This window comes from Hippocampus bargibanti, linkage group LG10 (assembly GCF_051943395.1).
Source record: "Hippocampus bargibanti isolate YZ-2025 linkage group LG10, ASM5194339v1, whole genome shotgun sequence".
NCBI classification, from domain to species: domain Eukaryota; kingdom Metazoa; phylum Chordata; class Actinopteri; order Syngnathiformes; family Syngnathidae; genus Hippocampus; species Hippocampus bargibanti.
In genome coordinates, this window is record NC_142743.1 from 12,099,902 (window position 1) to 12,121,336 (window position 21,435).

Sequence of the window (21,435 nt, forward strand, 5' to 3'; positions counted from 1 at the left end):
AAGGAGCATCAGCGCAGAGCGCCGATGCGTATGTGGAACTGTCGCGGCTTGGAATTGAAGCAGATTTATGTGGAACAGGAGATGTGAGACAATCTCTTTTCATCAATGGATGCTACAGCTGCGTGTTTGCTTTCAACATTTAGCTTGTAGTCGACGTGCACATTCCACCACGATGTCCCTGATCCACTGGTGAAGAGACGCTTTGATCCTCTCCTCTTTCATCTGGAACTGCTTTATGTAACAAAGAGGGTACAGAAAGTGCTTAAGAATGAATGTCCCTCTGTGCCTTTGTGTTGTCATATTATTTGTTATTTAGTTTTTTTTGTTATTTTGACTTCAAGACGGCGCCGCGAGAGTGGCTGCCTTTCCAGCAGCTCCTATGTTTTGCTTTTCTACTTTCATTTCTTTCATAACTTTGCTGCTGTGAAATGTAAATTTCTCCACTGCGAGACTAATAAAGGCAAATCCAATCCAATCAAGCAAAATAGGCATACTGTATAGTAATGATTACCATTAGACCTGAATGGTGAGTATAGTTTTTGCTTTTTTGAATGTTGCTGTGCCGATAACCATTTTGTGTTTGGGAGCCTTTGACTGAGCGAGTTGCTTGTTCTGTAGCCACAAAGGGACACAAGTCTTCTTGTGCCGGTCCCAAGCCCGGATAAATACAGAGGGTTGTGTCAGGAAGGGCATCCGACGTAAAAGCTTAGCCAAAACAAACATGCAGATCAAACCTCTAAAGATGGAGGATACTGATTTGCTGTGCCGACCCCTTGATGGGAAAAGCCGAAAGGAAAAGAAGAAGACTGTTGAAAATGGTATATATATATATATGTTTGTAGTATGAATAATATCTTGAGAATATAAATATATAGTGTGTATTGATAACATAATCACATTTTTGATGAGGCTCTGTGCTTGTGTTTTGATTTTGCATTTTTTTGTGATTTGTACTGGATGTGTGTATGATCTGGCCAAAAAGCCCCATAATAATGTCCATTGAATTAAAACATAAAATCAGGTTGCACCAAAAAATAAAACAACTGACATTTTGTCAAATTATTTTTTAAAATATTTGCTTTTATACACTTCAAGACTGTAAAGTGCTCTGTTTCATTTCTGACACAACTGATTGAAGCTGCATGCTTGTTCACAGAACAAATTCAACTTGTAAGTCATCGTATCTTAGCTGTTGCGTTCGTACGTGAACTTCCTGATGTTATTGTGGATCCAGTGGCTAAAGGCAGAAACGCGGGTGAACACTGACGGCTTCTTGTCCCTGATACATCCTTGGGGTCCGAAACTGACCACGCCGTGCACCTCCCAAGTGGTGTTGGCCCTGCCGAGCCTACACGCAAAGGGGCCCCCAGAGTCGCCCTGCGGAGTGAAGGGGAGACTTGGATGGAACTGAAGCCAAGAATATTACAATGCCGCTATTTTGGTCTTTGTGTAAGATTCAGCACAAACACAGGAGGTATTTCGGATGAATGATTGCAAACAAAACAAGACATTACATAAGCACCAGTTGTGAGAGGCTAGCACGCAAGTCCAGAAATACACCGATTGATGTTCATCTGAGCCTCTTTCACACAGCGACCCAGCAGTAAGTCCGCTTAATGCCCCCCCCCCCCACCATTCCTGTCTTTGCCAGTTGTACAAACCAGTCAGACGTAAACAAAATACCAGTGACAGTCATGTCCTCTCACCTGGCATGCAGACTTGAGCTCATCCGGGGACTCGTACCCGGCGCAGATCATCGAAGGCCGCAGCGTGTCCCACCAGTAGGCAGGTTTGCTGCAGGTCTTGAAATCCACCACAGGAAGTGCAGCCTGGTTGAGTTTTTCAGACACTTTGGGGAAGATGTTCCCTAATAAATCAATAAAGAAGGTAAAAATTCCACGTTGCGCTTCATGTACTGTTCCGCCGTGGTGAGAGTTTGGTTTCTGTTCATGTCTTGACTTCATACATAGATTTTTTTTTTCATCTGATGCTGAGCGTTTGAAATTATCCTGAAATGTTTTGTAAATCATAAATTGTGTTACCAGCAGAATTTTAGTTAGCTGACGAAGCTTTTCGGATGAGGAGTGAAACGTCCGACACCTTCAAAGAAGTACAGATGACGGCTGAAGAAACCTTTTCATCGATGTGTTATATAAACAATTTTTCTTGTCCATTAAACTATGTTGGGAGCAAAAGCTCATGCTTAGCAAAAGTAAACTGAACATTTCATTCAAGCATCGTCTTGTCTGTGTTACAACTCTGAAACTGCCAGAAACCTGAAAATTGTATCTTTCACACAAAAAAAGAACAAATCACCTTTCTCATCCCCCCAACCAGTGACAAAGCAACGGGTCCCAGCCTCCACAACTACCCCCGGTCGAGGTAGACAAACAGGGCTGATCTCCCGTGTTAAGTTGACAGGGGTGGCCAGATGCACCAGGGCAATGTCATGGGTGATGTCACTGCGGTCCTCCTCGTAGACGAAGTCCTCGTGGCGGATGATGCCGTCCACCTTGTAGCAAGCCTCCGCTGACGGGATGTCCCTAGAGGAGTTCATGTGGTGCTTCCCAAGGCACATGCGCCAGTATGAGACTTGGGTGAGGGGGCTTGAAGGTGAGAAAGAACATTTGAAAGTGATACTATACTTTTGCGATGACAAAAAAAAAGTAATCTTTGTTTTTTAGCCATCTTACGCCATGAAACAGTGGGCAGCTGTTAGGATCCATTCCTCGTGAATCAATGAACCACCACAGCCATGCATGTAAGGAATGGGAGATATCGGCGAGGCCTGCGGAGGAAACAATAAACGTCTATGCACATATTTTACATGTTTCAATTCGTGTTTAGTATTTATTTTGTCTTTTATGTCTCAAATTTGCCTGATTCAGCTACTAATAACAAAAACGTGAATTATTAACACCACCAAACTTCTTTATAATTGCTTATAAATGCCACAATGGTGACAAAGCATTATTTTCCCCCCCTCGCCCTCCTAAAATGTTTTTTATACTACACAATAAATATTTATTTATACAGTGCTTAAACGTTTGTAGTTGAAACGAAAAGAGCCCTCTTCAATAACATTTTTAACGTCTCTCCATTCCGCAATGTATCTGGTGTGCCCAACTTGGCCACTGGAGGGTAGCACCGTCATAGAGTCAACCGACAAACGAAGAAGAGTGGCACTTTTCCGTTTGTGTTTTCTCCGTGATTCAAAAAGCGACAAGGAAATTCGTTTTTTACTTCACATAAAATAAAGAATGAATAGATAAATGGCTGTGAAGACAGTGATATTTTATCTCGATATCTGTTGGTCACAGTTTAGATTCATAGATCTATTCGCCATACAATGGTTATCGTGTGCATGCTAATGCTATTTTCCATTTGTATGTCAGCGTTAAGCTTTCGGGGCCAGTCGTTTCTATATTTTTTTCATTTTTATAACAATTAAAATCTCATGGAAAAACATTGCCTTTTTAATCATGATTTCAAGTATTCTCTCTTGGACCTTGTTACCTGCATGGAGACTTGCCAAGGCCAGGAGTGAGGTATTGCTTCTTCTCCATTAACAACCTTTGTTGCGCCCCTATTGGGGGCCACTGCCGGATTGCCGCAATCTTCTGGCCAGCCTGGTGCAAGATATCCCATGTATTAAATATGCAATGCTCTTCAAACTCCGGATAGATATCACAATATTTTGATTCTGTGCCAAGACTTGAAGGCTCTTTGTTACTAAACCCGACTCAAAGTAACTACTGATTAAGTCAGCAAACTAAAGTCTTCCTGGTAGTTTAGGCCCTATATATATATATATATATATATATATATATATATATATATATATATATATATATATATATATATATATATATATATATATATATATATATATATATATATATATATCCCTACTGTCCAGACATTGCGGAGCCGGACTCTGCTAAGATAGGTCCCTGCTCTCAGGTTGGGGGGAGCAGAGGACTACTCCCTGCAGCTACTACACTGATAGTTCCTAGCGTTCTGACTAACGGCCTGATTGCCCCACTTCGACCGGTATCACCTCATCAGTATTACCAATCCTATGTTGCCTAAGCAGGCTATTGTATGAATGATCCAAATTTAAATGATTACATTTCCCAACTCACTGATGGTGATGTTGTCCCACGGGTTTGGCGTGGGCGGGGGTAGAGTCGGGACGACGCCGGCGTCGATGGTCCAATAGCCGCGGAAACCCTGCTGCCGATTGACGCTGTTGCTCAAGAAGCGGATGACCACGGTGTCGCCCGGAGTGTTCAGTTTGGGCGGCGGAGCAAAGCCGCAGAAACGACCTGGTGACAACACATACTGTATCTCCGTATTCGTGACGTTTGTCTTATTTATGTATATCAAAATATAACGCACCTTGCGATGTCATATTCCCCCCACTGAACACCTCCACATAGTCCACACAGTTGCCCATCATGTTGACGGCTTGCAGCTCAAAGTGTGTGAAGACCACATGGATGCTTTTGGCTGTGGGGACCCGGATCCTCCATGTACACACTGCCTGTGCGGGGTAGTCTTTTGGCCAGTTGGGAGTAGTGAGTTCACCTTGCGGACTGCTGAATGTTCCCCCGCAAGGAGCTGTAACGTAATCATGTCCTCTTTAGACTTTGGGTTCTCTTTTTGGTCCAGGAGGCGACATTTCAAAACAAATGAAACAATTTAAAATGGCTGAATGTAATTCGGTGAATCTTTTATAGACCACTAGAGGGAGCCTATTACCACTATTGATACTCAGTAAATCTGCATGGATTCTCATTACATAAATCGACAAATGTTATAATATGCAATTTAAGTCAAAGGAAATCGGTTTTACCCTCCGAAGGGTCGACCGCCTTCCAGGTGGCCGCAAAGCCCGTGTCTACTACTTGGTCATTAGATGAGAAGCTGATGTCAAGTGAGTTCCCGTCGCTCACCAGGTCCATGGGTGGCGTGTGACTACAGTAGGTGCCTGACAGAAAAGAATAGGAAGTGACATTCACATGCTGTCCGTAAATAAATACAGTGATACCTTGTCTTACGAACTTAATTGTTTCCCAGAAAGTGTGTGTAAGGCGAAAAGTGTGAATTCCAAACATTAATTACCCATAGGAAACCATTACAATGAGAATAATCCGTTCCCAGGTCCCCATAAAACATAATTTTCAACTAAATAAGTCTTAAAACTACACATAATATACCTTATCTCATGGAAAATAATGGTGCTATGGTATTTAAAGAAAGCATGGTAATTAAAGAAATAAACTGTACTGTATAATAAAGTTTTATTTACTTTTGTGATGGTCGTTGACGACTTGATGGAATGGGTAGCTTTTAGCATAGTGTCTCATGGAGCTCTGGGTTGTACATTTTAGAAGTTGTGATATTGCAACAGATGCAGGCAGACACACTCGAAACTTCATTAATAGCTGGTTCCCTTGCTTGTATGTTCTCTTCATATTGTACGAATGGCTTGTGTGGGTTATTTGTGGAGCCTGATTGATGGGATATTTTAACCTCGCAGTCTACACCTTGCCTTTGAACTATCAATAAAGTTGAAATGAGTCCAAATTTCACTGTGTTTTTGATCCATTTTCTCACCATTTCACTTGTGTTTTTTTTCACTTTTGTTTTTTGTTTCAAGCTCTGTCGTCTCCCTTTCGTGTGTATGTGTGTTTCTGTGTCTGTAACCCCCCCCCCACCCCACCCCCCCCACTGCTGCGTGTGTCCCCTCCCTCCTCTACCACAGATCTTGACCAATCACGTGCGGCTTTAACCGAAGACTGGGGCCGGGGAATAGAGGGGAAAAAAAGCCGGCTGCCATTTTAGGAGCTCCAAGAACCGGCTCGTTCGCGAACGACACATCACTCATTGTGGCGCTCCGTGTTTGAAAAATAGTTTGGATGCCAAGATTATATTCTCGCGAATTTAACGTTCGTAAGGTGAAAAGTTCGTTAGCTAAAGCGTCCGTAAATCGTGGTATCACTGTACGTACATTGTATGTTTTTTTAATTGTAAAATAAAAAAAACACAGTATTTGTGAAAGCACATCAAAATTACAAGTACAGTGAGACCTCAATTTACAAACACTTCAACTTACAAACTTCCTCAACTTACAAAATTAAACCTTATAATAAGCACTATTTTCATAATACACACCCACCACGGCTGGCGGAGTGATCTTCGGCGGAAGCACACGACCGACAAGCACCAGAGGTTAAGTTACCAACAGTCCTTATGGAAGGTGACTCTCCTTCCATAAGCCATCAACGGCCATCAAAAAGGTAAATAAAACTTTATTTTACAGCACAGTTTAATTTAATTTAATTACAGTCGTCATGTAATGCGCCTTTCTTTCCAAACAGCAATTCCCTTTGACCTTCGACCATCACAAATGTAAATAAAGTGACTTTATGATACAATGCAGTGTATTTCTTTCATTACAATACAATAGCACATTTATTATACATAGAATAAGGTATGTTGTGTGTAGTTTTAAGGCTTATTTAGTTGAAAAGTATATTTTATGGAAACCCGGCAACGGATTATTCCCATTTTAATGGTTTCCTATGGAGATTTTTTTTTTTTAGATACACACTTTTCGCCTTACACACTCTGTCTGTGAACCAATTAAGTTCGTAAGTTGAGGTCTCACTGTACATTAAAAAATTAAAATCACATTTCCATACCCAAACTTCCTGTTGTGTCCAAAATGCTAACTTTGTCGCTAAAGCACATTGGACTCTCTTCCAAAGAAAAGTTGGTGAAGTGAAGATGCACCAGTTTGCCAGCTGGCGCATGGATGTTCCATTGGCATCGGGCCTTGTTGCTGTAGCTTCCCGGGAAGCCCATGGATGACAGCGTGCCACCTGTGCCGTTCAAATACTTTGCTCCGCCGCAGCCGGATACTACGTGGTGAGGATAGATGGTGAAAATCAAGCCGAAGACAATTTTTTGTGGTGTTCAATATGGCCAAAAGTGGCAACAGAATAAGCAAAAGATACAATTTAATATAAACACTACATAGAAATTATTCATGTATTAAAAAAAAGCAAAATGGCAGAAAAATGGGGGCTCAAATGTCCAACACACAGCGTTAGAAAGAACATGAATACTTCCGCCCTCTTCCTGAAACAAAAAAATCTCAAGAATAAAGCTTACTGTATTGGTCATAGATATCCCTGCGTATCACATTGTTGATCCACGGAAGATAGGCGGACGAACGGGTGAACACCGATGGCTTCTTGTTCATGATGCACCCAATGGGACCGAAACTGGTGATTCCGTGCACTTCCCACGGACTGTCTGGATTATCCTGACACACCAAAGGACCGCCGGAATCTCCCTGTGTGGCGCCACCAAAAAAAAAAAAAAAAAAGTCACTTGACGTAACACTTCAGCCCCTCGTGTTTTGTTATTTTTACCTGACAGACGGATTTGAGCTCATCGGGCAACGTGTAACCGCAGCAGATCATGGAAGGCTTTACTTGGAACCACCAGTAGTCCATTCGCTTGCACGTGTCGTATGGTACCACTGGAAGAGCCACCTGGTTGAGAGCCTCTGCCACTTTGGCATTGAGAGAATCCCCTAAAGACACAGAAGAGGGACGGACCATTTGTTTCCCCTGCCAATTAAACGGGCCATCGTCAAACCGGAACCAACGGACCTGTCTCATCCCCCCAGCCGGTGGCGTAGCATTTCTTTCCCCCTGGTAGCACCTCCTCTGGGGAGGGGAGGCAGGCATAGGCAATCTCATCCGCAATTTCAACGTCTCCGTCCAGCCTGATCAGGGCGATGTCGAACTCCACTGTTGGCACGGTGGGGTACCTGAAGCCCTCGTGGCGGTAGATGCCCCTCACGCCCAGGCAGCGCTCGCTGGGTTCCGTCATGGTTAAGTTGTGTTTGCCCAGGCACATTTGCCAGCGGTGAAGCTCGTCCGCATAGCTGGATGGGAGGTGTGATAAATTCAAATATGAAGAGAAAATATCTGCTGTGAAATGTAAATGTCTCCACTGCGAGACGAATAAAGGTAAATCCTATTCAAAATATCTCTTGCAAAATACGGATGGAAAATTGTGATTTGTGACATTTTTTTATATAATTGTGTCTTTTATTCTTGTGGATTTTTTCCAGACCCCTCGCTGCGGCCCCTGACCAATAGGAGCATAGTTTTGGGACTTATTTTATCCCCCCTCATCCTTCTTTTTGGTCAAACTCAAGGCCCATGGGCCAGATCGGGCCCGCCAGGTGATTTTATGCGACCCGCGAAAGCAAATCATGAGCGGCAACTTGATCAAATCTGTAGCGAAATATGAACTTGTCATGTGGAAGAAAACAATGTTGAGATTTTGCGATAATTTTGTCACCCTGCTTACACTCACTTGAACACGTGACTAAACTGAGTTTGACAGCCCTGATTTAAGAAAATTAGGGCGCCACCTGGTGACGAGTAACATTTTCCGCTCTGTGTGCCTCCGTTGATTTTATTTCAACATTTAGCTCGTAGTAGACGTGCACATTCCACCATGACGCCCCTGATTCACTGCTGAAAAGGATGCTTTGATCCTCTCCTCTTTCATCTAGAACTGCTTCATGTCACAAAGAGGATACAGAATCATTCTACCATGACGTCCCTGATCCACTGCTGAAAAGGACGCTTTGATCCTCTCCTCTTTCATCTAGAACTGCTTCATGTCACAAAGAGGGTACAAAAAGTGCTGAAGAATGAATGACTCTCTGTGTCTTTATGTTTGGATAATTTGTTACGTGTATTATTTTTTTGTGCTTGTTTTTACTTTATGTTACTTCCGGGTCGAGTGAACGCTGGCGCTTGTGGCTGCCGCTGCTCACCCGCAGAAAAAATATCCTGTGATTGTAAAGTGTCCTTGAGAGTTTTGAAAGGCGCTTAGAAATGAAATGTATTACTTGTTTTATGTCTTTTGTTTAAAACTGCAAAATCAATTTGACAATATCCAATCTATAATAATAATAATAATAATAATAATAATAATAATAATAATAATAATAATAATCAGAAAACCTTTATTCGTCCCACAATGGGGAAATTTGCAGTCCACAGCAGCAATTTGAAAGGGGATCGTGTGGGGGGGGTGAAAGGATAGTAAAGGATAATAATGATAATGCTAATAATAATAATAATAATAATAATAATAAATTTTATTTCAAGAGCCTTTCAATGCTCTCAAGGACACTTTACCGTCACAGGCAAGCATAGATACAATAATAAATAAAATACAATTATGAATAGAAACAAGAGATAATTTGTATTTTCATTTCAAAAATAAGACCTTTTTCTCTGTAGTCCTTTTCATTCAAATGTAGTGTTTTCACAAAAAAAGTGTCTGCCTTTTTTTGAATGGAATGAATTGCATTTTTAAAATTACAGTCAAACCTCGGTTTTCGATCATAATCTGTTCCGGAAACCTGTTGGAAAACCGATTTGGTCGAAAACCAAAATATTTCTCATAATAAATGTCATCAATTTTTGGTTTTATTCTTGTATCGTGATTGAACAATATGTACAAACACGCCTGCTCACAATGGGACGCTACACGAGGATAATGGGTCAGTCACAGTGAGACGTGACACAAGGAAGTGACGTATAAGAAAGTGGAAGAGAGTCGAGTGGTTCATTCAGGTCCGCTCAGTTTGGTCAAGAACACATTTTCTGTTGTAAACCGAGACGTAAAAAAATGGATAAAAAAATGACTATGATTGGCTGGCAACGAATGCAGGGTGTCCCCCGCCTCGTGCCCGAAGACAGCTGAGATAGGCTCCAGCACCCCCCGCGACCCTAATGAGGAATAAGCGGTATGGAAAATGGATGGATGGATGGTTGAAAACTGAATAGGTTAAGAACCAAGACGTTCGAAAACCGAGGTTTGACTGTAGTCCTAAAAATAATAAGTGACGAACACCCAACCAAAAAAAAGGGTTGACTACCGATGAGGGCAAATGCAGCTTTTGCCGAAATGAAACGCTTCAACTCACCTTTAAAATAGCTCTTTGTCAGTTATATGCAACAAAAAGGCTGATTGCATTTTTTTTTCCAAACGGATGAATGGAATGAGTCACAATAAATGTACGACTCGCCAAACAGTTGGCATAATTTTTGACGTGACTTATGATCACAGCTATGAACTTACTTGATGAAGCAGTGAGCTGCCGTTAGTACCCATTTCTTATGAATTAGAGTTCCGCCACACGTATGGAAGAAAGTGGGTTCTGGTTGACTGGACGGCCATACCTGATAGTGAAGACCACCACCGTATGTCAAAGTTAAGAAACAAATATTGGTAAAAGAAGGTTGGGGTTAAAAAACAAGGGGCGGTGATCTCCCACCTGCATAGACACCTGCCAGGGCCACGAATGCGGCCTTGCTGGTTCTCCGTTCACAATGCGCGACATAATAGCGGGAGGGATGGCTGGTTTGCCGCATGTGCTGGGCCAGTCTGCGAGAGAACCAGAAACATAATATGATTGACAGGTTGAACGTAGTGGGCTGGGGGTGCCGATAAAGTGCTGGTCAGACCTCCGGTAAGGTTTTTCCCTACCACTAGGGGGCAGCATATGCCTTTGTTCCATGTTCGCGCTTCATTACAGCATCAGCGCTATATAAATCAATGTATGTATTGCATTGTATTTTGTACAGCCGTCCCAATTTCAAGATCAGACAACTCCAGACCCATATAATTTCGGAATTAACTCTTTTTGTCTGATGAAAGAAGAGAGTCTAAGGTTTTGTAACGCGAAATTGAATGTTCATGTAGTTCTAACACTCAATATTCTGTGGGTCCTGCAATTCGAGTGAAAATGACAAAAAGCTTGGCACTGGAGTGGACACATTTTTGCACATCGTCTGGCAGTGAATGAGTTAATTATTTTCACTCGTTTAAATTGAATCATATTTACGTTTGACTCATTAGAAATAACATTCATGAGAAAAAACGATATTGGGAGTTGAATTTTTCATCTGATTTTTGGCCCCACCTGGAGGCCACCACGCTCTTAGCATTTGCTTATTTCCTCAAAGCGGCACAACACGCATCACAAATGACTCTTTTTGTATCGAAACAACTCAAAATGACAACTATTTTTTTCTGCTAAAAGAAGAGAGTCTAAGGGTTCTTATGCTTTTGCACATCGTCTGGCAGTGAATGAGTTAATTATTATGTGTGTTGTGCAATATCGGCTCAACGTACATCAACAAACATTGTACATGTTTGTTGTACCCAACAAAAAGTGCCCATTTAGCAATACTCCACCTATCTCGATGCCGTCCCAAAGATTCGGTGGAATGGGTGGCTCGGTCGGCGCAGGCAGGCTGGGGTTTGTAGTCCAGTAGGCTCTAAAACCGTTGGCTTCTGTGAACAAGTCTGAATGGAAGCGTATCACCAGTCTATTTCCTTTGGTCTGGATGGCTCCAGGGATCTTGGTGCCGCAAAATGGTCCTAAGAAGGATCCGAGAATAATTTGAATTGTTGGTGACACGGTTGTTGCATGTCGCGAGTACCCACCGTGCTTCTGATTCAAGGCGTTGGTCAAGCCGTTAATGTCGTACACTACAACGTGGTCGTAGCATTTCAACGACAGGAAGTCTTTGGGCTCGAGGTCAAAGTGAGTGAACGTCAGGGTAATTTTCTTGCCGAGTGGCACCGCGATGCTCCACATGCACTCGGCGTTGGCCTTGTAGTACTTTGGCCAGTTCGGAGACTTTAGCACACCAATCTCCTCCTTTGATGACAAGCCGCATCCCTGGATTTCTGAGAATAAATAAATACACAAATAAATAAATAAATAAAACAGTAATGATATAACTAACTACAGAAATAAAGGCAATAAATAAATAAATAAATAAATAAATAAATAAATAAATAAATAAATATAAATACAGTACATACAAAATCGACAGTAAAATTATTTTATATAGACAGCTAGATAGACAGCTCGACAGATAAAGACAGATAGAGAGAGAGACAGACAGACAGACAGGTAGATGGATGGATGGATGGATGGATGGATGGATGGATGGATGGATGGATGGATTGTAGAATGTTTGTTTCATAGAAACAAAAGTTAAAACTCAAACCCATAACTCAAACAAATCATTCAAAAAAGTAATTGAATGAACAAACCAACCATTTCTAAAAAAAACAACAACAAAGCAAAACCGCTCAATCATTCTGATAGTTGCGATTGCGATATGATATACTGTATACATACTGTACTGTATAGTGGGTGAGCGTATCTGTGTGTGTAGAAACAACAATGATGATTGTTAGCTTAGTTCATGTTACGACAACATGACTTATATCTCCATCATCCCATGCACGACCTTGTTTTCTTATCAAGTCATAAAAAATATATTTTTAATCATTGTTTTTTTTGTTTTTTGGATGTGTGCCCGTGGAAACTCAACGTGACGAAGTTCATACTTTTCATATCGCGTTGGTGTGCGAGACAGGAAGGCAGAGATTAGCCGCTCCTCACTATACCCGTGCGTACCTGCTATATCCTCAGGGTACACGGCCTCCCACTTGGCAGAGAAGCCCCTGTCACTGAGGCGACCGTCAGTTGAGAAGGAGACAGACAGAGTGTGGGTGGCGGCCACCACAACTGGAGGACGCATGTAGCCACAGTGCGTGCCTGGAAATTGACATGGAGGCCATTAGGCGGACATGCAGAGGACACTGTTTATCATTCAGATCATTGTTATGGGACTGTGTGTGAGTGTGTGTGCGTGTGCGTGTGTGTGTGTGTGTGTGCGTGGACGGGGGGTCGGGTGCTATGCCATTATCATATCCACATCATGAATCCTCATTTCAAAGTTAAAGAGGCCCACTTCAAGGAAATATCTTCAATCTGTATCTACAATCTGATAGCGTTCTGACAATATTTCAAAGTACACTGTAAGTGGACATGTTTTACCCTGTCAACCTTGGCTAATAGCTGCTCGTATAAATGATTACAATTCCTATGTAAAAGTTGTAGTACGCCGTACATTATTTGAAATGATTAAAAAAAGGCAGTTTACCACGCATGCGCATGTTATGCTTTTTATCGATCTGACCGTTCGCAGCAGTCGAGAGAGAGAGAGAGAGAGAGAGAGAGAGAGAGAGAGAGAGAGAGAGAGAGAGAGAGAGAGAGAGAGAGAGAGAGAGAGAGAGAGAGAGAGAGAGAGAGAGAGAGAGAGAGAGAGAGAGAGAGAGAGAGAGAGAGAGAGAGAGAGAGAGAGAGAGAGAGACGATTGAGGAATACTTTTGCTGGTTTGCCATGATAATAGTAGCGATCGACGGCAGCATTGTTTTTGGCTACCAGCAGTTGAGATGTACTGGATTTGAGCCAAAATGGTCTTTTTAAGATCGGTTCAGTATGTATTTTTTTCCCCCATACAAAAGTTGTCGTACGACGTACATTATTTGAAATTATAGCAAAAACGTATGAAATACAGGGGAAACAAGTTGGCAGATTTTGGAGATCGAGTGAAGCTACGTTGAGACTGTGGAGAATAATATTTTTAGTCAATTGTTTTGGAATTTTTTTTGTGAGTGAGTTTAATTATTTACAAATGTCTCCCCCGAGATGGATAAATACAGGCTATTTTTTAAAAACTCTTTTTTCATATTCCACAAAAGCAATATTCATCAGAATACAGGAGTAATCAGGCTGCATGGAACAAATGAATACAAAAGGGGTGATTGACTTCCTCCCTGAAAAAAAAACGTTTGTAAACGTTATTTACAGAATTCTGGAGAATTCTTAAATCAGAAAAGAATAAATAAATGGTGAACAAATAGTGAAGAATTTACAGACATATATAACTATGTCCAAAATGTCTATGAAGAATAATACAGTTGAATTAAAAATTGCTAAAGCAACGCAAGATTTGCGAAACTAACCTTAGCATTTTTTAATTGCATTATTATGTGAAAAAAATACAATAAAATATCGTGACGTCCCTTTGTTAGCTTAATGATGTGTGAGCTAGATAGTTTCTTAATTCGTCTTTTCTTAATTCATTTGTTTGTTGGCCAGTTTATTCCGTCGCTAGTTAGTTGACTATCATCTAGCTAACATCAGACACGTTTTCTGACATTTTATAAATAAAACCAATCAACATCACCTAATGTGCCGTAAGCATCCGAAACGGCCAACTTGTCCTCTTTGCACACTCCCATTTCTCCCGTGATGGCTAACTCAACGATGTGCAGCTTCACCAGAAATCCTTTGGGTACGTTTATCTTCCAAGAAACATTCTGGTGAGGGGGATACGGATTGGGGAAACCCGCGGACTGGATCACCCCCTTGCGCCCGTTTAGAATAATCGGACCACCTGGGGGGAAAAAATGAATTTGAAATTTTGAAGAGGTGGACAAATGAACTATGCTGAAGTGAGTTGAGCTTAAAGGGCAACCAACGTCACTTTTTTGTTTTTTAACTGACATCAGAAAAACGTTTTATAGCACCTAAAATAGCCAAAACACGCAGTATGATATTTTTATTCAAATGCAAAACACCAATAAAAATGACCTAAAGTGTCCAAAATCTGCAAAACATTGAGCTGCGAATTGGGCATTTTCAGAAAGTCCCGCCCCCAGTTCGTGACGTCGCGTCAAGATGTCTTGCATTGCTGGAGAATCCAAACAATGGCTTCAGATGTACTAAATGATTATGTTGCTAATTTTGCTCTGACCATCGAATCAATGGATTGAACAAATTACCACCAACACCTGCAGGAGCAAAATAGAACAATCAATAGGTTACCAGGAGATGTGGTCGTGGGCATGGGGGTCTGGGTGGTGGGTTTGGGTGTGGTTGTTGGTTTCATGGTGGTGGGGATCACAATAGGTGGAAGGCTGGACTTTGTATAGGTGGCACTAAAACCTCTGGAGTTCTTGCTGCTGTCCGATTTGAAGCGCACCATCATGGTGTTGCTACTGGATTCCACCGGCTTGGGCAGGGCTCCGCCACAAACTTTACCTTGTGACAAACAAGTCAACATTCAAGACGTTTTTTTTCAAAATCGGAGTTCATTTGCAGTGTTTACCTAATGATGAAGAGCCATCGTAAACTTGCACAAAGTCTCCGCATACTTCGGGTACCAGGTCGAAGGAAGTGAATGTCAGTCGAACCCGCTCGCCGGCGGGCACGGTGATTGTCCACTTTTGAAACACACAACCCAAAATTAGACATACGCAACATTATGGGGAGAATGCATATTAACTCATTCACAGCCATTCACAAATTTAGTCAGGAATTGAAAATATGATGTTGAGTGCCATTCCTGAATTCATTCGGGTTTTATTTTTTCATGCTTGGGTGCCGATAAAGCGCTGGCTATGGCCTCTGGCAATGGACTCTGGCCATGTTTTTTTCGTTTCCACAAGGGGGCAGCATTGCTTTTTTTCCATGTTTTTTTCCATGCGCTTTGTTCCGGCTTCAGCTGCTGTTAAAGCGCTATTTAAACCAATATGTATGTATTGTATTGTATTTTGGACAGTTACCCACATTTCAAGCTGATGTAACTCCAGACCCATATAATTTAGGAAGTAACTCTTTTTTTCTGATTAAAGAGGAAAGTCTAAGGTTTCTAACACTGTATTGAATGTTTATGTAGTCCTAAATCTCAATATTTTGTGCGGAATAATATAATATAATATAATATAATATAATATAATATAATATAATATAATATAATATAATATAATATAATAGAATAGAATGCAATACAAAACAATAAAATACACTATAATGAATTAAAATACAATTAAATTAAATACAAATTGCTGATGCATTAAATTTTGGGGATGTGTCCCATTTTATTAAAAAACCACGTAAATAAATAAATAAATAAAAATAAATAAATAAATAAATAAATATTCTTTTCCTTTGGGCTTTTCCCTTCAAGGGGTCGCCACAGAGAATCAGTGTCCTCCGTCTTCAGAGGTTTGATTCGCATGTTTGTTTCCTGACACAACCCTCTGTATTTATCCGGGCTTGGGACCACAATAAGCACAATAAGACACTGGCTTATGTCCCCTTGTGCATGGCTACAGAACAAGCAACTCTATGAACTTCATAAAGTTGAAGATGAAGATGCTCGATAAAAGGCTCCCATACACAAAATGGTCATTGGCACAGCAGCATTCAAACGAAGCAAACCAATACTCACAATAGATAAATAAATAATTAAATAAATAGTTTTTTAAAAATTAATGAAATAAAGTACACATTTGCAGATGGTCCTGTTTTGATAGAAACATCAACCAAACTGCGTATTGATCTTTGAAACCTATCTATTTTTTTCGAACTTTACTTTGAGTTTTGAGCCAGTATTAATGTCAGGATCCACCCCCTCCCTACATTCTTTTAGAGAACACACCTCCTTGAAGAGAAGGTTTTTTCAGCCGTCATCTGTACTTTTTTGAAAAAGTACAGATGACGGCTGAAGAAAGCTTCTCATCGATGGACCACTCCTGTACAACTGAGAGCTTACACAGACACATTTCCTTGAATTAAATGCTTATACTATCTACAGTTGAGTTTCACAAAAACTCTCAAAGCCATTTTTTGTTCTTTTTTTTACCTGGTACAGCGCGCCGTTGTGGTAGTTTTGCTCGGGAAAGCCAGGGGTCAGCAGATCCCCCTGGTCACCTTGTAGAGCGCCACCAGCTCCTGCTATTTCTGGTGGCAATGATCGAAGATGCTTCATTTCCAAGGGCACACTCATACATACACAATCCCCCTTCGCCCAATTCGTCTCCGCCCCGTTCCGCCTTCACCTTCAGCCGGCGACACTCCATTTTCTAGGTCAATCATATGTGCCGTCATCTTACCCGCTGTGCGCTCCGGAGACACGGCCTCGTAATGCGCCTTGAATCCTTGCTCTGTTTTTCTGTCATTGGTGTCAAAGTAGATGGTCAGGCGGTTGGTCAGAGACACCAGAGGCAGCGGTTTACTGTAGCCGCAGTATTTGCCTGCCGAAGCCACCAAAATAAATACATAAATGAATCATCAGAGGCCATGTTTTGGTTTTCAAAGCGTCTCTGTGTTTGACTGACCGATAACTCCCAGGGAATCTCGCAAGGTGACGAAGTCTGCTGTGCACAAGTGGGTATCCTCCAAGGCAAACTCTTCAAACCAGAGTGAGATCACCTGCGTCCAAAGCAAACATTTCATCATCTCACTCATCTTTTATACAGACGCTCCCTAATTTACCAACATTTAGTTACGAAAAATGGGACATACGAACTTGTTTGCGGGTACAGTATGTCGAAAAATGTTCGGAAAGACGGAAAGTAAGTTAGATTTTGTATTGTGTGCCTTTTTCCGGCCGAGCTCGCTTGCAATTGGCTGCTTACGTGCTTCACGCACACAGACACATAATAATAATAATAATAATAATAATAATAATAATAATAATAATAATAATAATAATAATAATAATAATAATAATAATAAATAATAATAATTTCTTATTTATTTTCATTTATAAGTGCCTTTCAAAACTCTCAAGGTCACTTTACAGTCACAGGATCAGTTTTTCTGTGGGTGAGCAGCGCCAGCCACACGCGCCAGCGGTCACTCAACCCGGAAGTAACTCAAATAGATAGAAATCTTTTTAGCTAATAGATAACCAATAGCCAAAATCAAAGTCAGCTTTATTGTCAAATACGCCAATATGCATGACATACCGCACAGATGAAATAAAAAAAAAATAGATAGCTAATAGTTAGAACACTAGCTAGGTAGCTAGATAGCCGAATAACTAATAGCCAGTTAGATAGCTAGCGAGCCAGCCAGATACTTACTAGAAAGCAAATTGATAGCCAGCTAGGTAGCTAGCTAGATAGCCACCCAGATAGTAATCATAATAATCATAAGAACCATAATTATAATAATACATTTCATTTATAAGCGCCTTTCAAAACTCTCAAGGTCACTTTACAGTCACAGAATACGTTTTTTTCTGTGGGTGAGCAGCGGCAGTCACACGCGGCAGCCACACGCGCCAGCGTGCACTCAACCCACATAGAAAGCTAACTAGCCAGCTAATAGATAACTAATAGCTAGCTTGCTAGCCAACCAGATATCTAATAGATAGCTCGCTAGATAGCTAGCGAGCTTTACAACATTGTGAAGGCTACAAGAGTGTAAATCTTGGCAAGGAGGGACGGCTACACAAAAGTTGTTTTTTTTCTGCCATCTGTCTGTTTTACGTCCATTCCAGCTGTCCTCAACTGCTTAGCTTCACATGAGACAATCGGTAAACCAACTCCACTCGCTATCTGGCAATGTACTGAGCCTCCGTGCCAGCACTTCAAACCAAAAGCTGCTTTTCAGGGAAGGGTATCCACTTCTGGTGACAGCAGATGACTCAAGTGCATTTTATTGATTGAGCGCTAGTTTCAAATGAGGGGCGATGGGGAATGAAAAATGTGAAATTGTCCAGTGATTAAATGATTAATTAACTAATTAGTTGGTTACTTTGTGGGTTAATTTTCATTATCTCGGATAATGCATTTTTCCCCCTTTCCCCCTCTTTCGGGGCGCCGTACCAATTATCCTATAAAGGCCACAAATGTTCACCATCACAAAAGATCAATGAGAAAGCTATCAATCATCAGAGAAATTAAACTAAAAAAAAAAATGGAGACACGCTCATTGAACAAGTGAAATGAGAAAAACTTAAAGGACAAGTTGTGTCCATAATTTGCAAAATCACTTAAAATGACTTCTACTGAGCGTATTTTACAAAGATTCCACCGCATATAGCTATATTTTACATTTTAAGACTCGCGCTGAATATTTAGGAAGTCTTGTTTCGAGTTGACGACAATGCCTGACGTCACGTCATGTCTGGAACGGCCCTGACCGAGAAAGCGACACACAATGCATTTTGGGTACTTTGTTTGGTTACAAAACTTTGTGTTGATCCGTGTTGATGGTGAAATTAGAAGGAAAACACATACATAACGCGATGTTGAATCGTTGTGTTGAATCAGCCCATTTCCAACGGAGCTTGGGCGCCAACTTGTGCATTTTCTAGGACGCTACATTGGCGTCCTGACGGCTCTAATTGATGCGGCAGGACTTCTTTAATCGATTGCAAACATTTATGCTTTCCTCTTCAGAACTATTTGAATCATATTCATAACTGGATGCGTTACAAGAAAGCATCTTCTCCGAATCTGAAGCCATTGTTTTGATTCTCGAGCAAGGCAAGACGTCCTGGCGTGACATCACGAACAAGGGGCGGGACCTTCTGAAACTCTGCATCTCCAAGGTCATTTTGAAGTAATTTTGGGCAACTTTAAGTCATTTTTATTGGTGTTTACATTTGACTAAAAATATCAGCCTGCGTGTTTTGGGTATTTTAGATGCTATAAAACGTTTTTCTGATGTCAGTTCGGAAACAAAAAAATGGTGTCGGTTGTCCATATGTGGCCTATTCCAAAGATGCGAGATCTCAGAAAGCTGCTTTGGCTAGCTGTGATTGGGATGCTATGGCGGGTGTTGAGTCACCTTATCAGGGTCGACGGTAATGTGCCAGTGGCAGCTCCTCCCGTTGTCATAGCTACTCGGGTAGTGGCGGCTGGTGAAGGTGCCCGAAGCTGCCGTGAGCTCTTGTGGACCTCCGCACCCAGAGTCCAGCCCTGGGGAGATGACGCAGTCATAGGGCCAGTAGTTCGGAACAATTGCAGGGGAGAGAACAACCATCCGCACTCACAATCACACTTGCGGACAACTTTGAGTATCCCATTAACCTTCCATGCATGTTTTTGGAATGCTGGAGGAAATTGGAATACCCGGAGAAAATCCACGCAAGGATGGGGATAACATACAAACTCCATACAGGAAGGCCTAAGGTGGAATTGAACCCTTCACCTCAACACATAACCAACGGTCTGCCTATATATTGCATATAATTTTTCAGTATCATGACAGCGCTGGTTTAAATCTGAAACATTTTTGTAACAACAAACAGCGTCGCTTAGTTAAACGTCAATGCTGTCGCTATGGTAACAGCATTGATTACATGGTTATTACCGAAGCAGCCGTGGGATTTTGGCGTCATGGGGCTGTACGCAGTTGGAATACATTTTTTTTGTCACTGAGGATTTCCACTCATAAACCCACAACTGCTTCATTTGGATGACTAATGAGGCATTTATTGCATTCGGGACAGGAGATTAATCTTGGTGTGCTGTATTTGTCACGTGTTGCTATTATAACCACCGTCGAGGGATTTAAAACGTCCCAAGTATTGGCAGGTTATTATTTATTTATTTATTTTTAAACAACGATTGTCTTTCTATTTTATTTGGTGTTTCAATTCAATTGATGTCTTTGGCCAATACAAAAAAAAACTCATTTCAATCTGTTTGTATTGTAGAAAAAAATATCCTGTGACTGTAAAGTGTCCTTGAGAGCCTTGAAAGGCGCTTATAAATGAAATGTATCATTATTATTTTCACATATATATATATATTTTAATATTATTTATAAGTATATATTATTTTATATATATTTATTTTTTTTACTTTTATTTATTTACAAAGCTGAGTTTTTGGCTCTCCTTACATTTCTATTGTATTTTTCCGGTTATCTTTTCGACCATTTTGTTACAGTTAATTATATTTTATCCTCTTCTCTACTTATTCATTTATGTATTAGTTCATTTATTTGTTTATTTATAAATATATATTTTATTTATTTAAAAATCAGAATTTTGTTTTTGTTTAATATTTTGCCGGTTATCTTTTCAGTCAATTTGCTACAGTTAATTGTATTTTTCAAAGCCGTATTTAATTTTTTTCACTCTTCAAAAAATATGTTACATTTTCATTTTTCAAGATGTATGTATTTACAGTATTTGTGATTCATTGACCCAGATCAATAATATTCCCATTGAAGTCAGATTTCAACACATCCGTGCATTTTCAACACCGCTTTTCCTCATCCTCATCCTCACCTTCTTGAAGAGGCGCAGGGTCTTCCTCGTTTTGGACGAAGTAGAGGACAACCAGGGCCACGCTCACACAAGTCATCACCAAGAAGAGGCTCATCAGCCATATCTCCAGGGTGCTCAGACCCCGGGAAGATCCTCTCTGCGTGAACAGCTCCATGTTTCCTTTTCTCGCCATGGCGGAGACACTGAACAGTGCCTTGTGAGTGTGGGTATGTGTAAATTATGTATGTGTGTGTGTGTGTGTGTGTGTGTGTGTGTGTGTGTGTGTGTGTGTGTGTGTGTGTGTGTGTGTGTGTGTGTGTGTTTGTACTTTGGCCTCAGGTTAAAGGTGAGTAAATGAGCAATGAGATGAACTGCGTCTTTATCAGTAGCTTTTATCAGACAAAGCCCAGGTGACTAGCAGTTTGTTTGAAACCAATTT

At 41.0% G+C, this 21,435-nt stretch overlaps 1 protein-coding gene across 1 annotated transcript; it reads right to left on the bottom strand.

The window, feature by feature from the left end:
• Positions 1–526: 526 nt before the first annotated feature.
• Positions 527–21,208, bottom strand: LOC148892473 (ovochymase-2). The gene is made up of 25 exons (XM_089006321.1): positions 21,018–21,208; positions 19,568–19,698; positions 17,104–17,197; positions 16,879–17,019; positions 16,629–16,726; positions 15,090–15,204; positions 14,807–15,022; positions 14,166–14,375; positions 12,548–12,688; positions 11,560–11,805; positions 11,308–11,493; positions 10,385–10,494; positions 10,189–10,289; positions 7,689–7,966; positions 7,446–7,609; positions 7,183–7,366; positions 6,711–6,929; positions 4,859–4,993; positions 4,402–4,623; positions 4,146–4,328; positions 3,517–3,629; positions 2,694–2,788; positions 2,317–2,606; positions 1,707–1,867; positions 527–1,377 (listed from the first exon to the last, which is right to left on the bottom strand). Exons 1-25 carry the CDS (start codon positions 21,187–21,189, stop codon positions 1,186–1,188), a joined length of 4,197 nt encoding a protein of 1,398 aa, XP_088862447.1. The 5' UTR covers positions 21,190–21,208; the 3' UTR covers positions 527–1,185.
• Between the last annotated feature and the right edge of the window lie 227 nt (positions 21,209–21,435).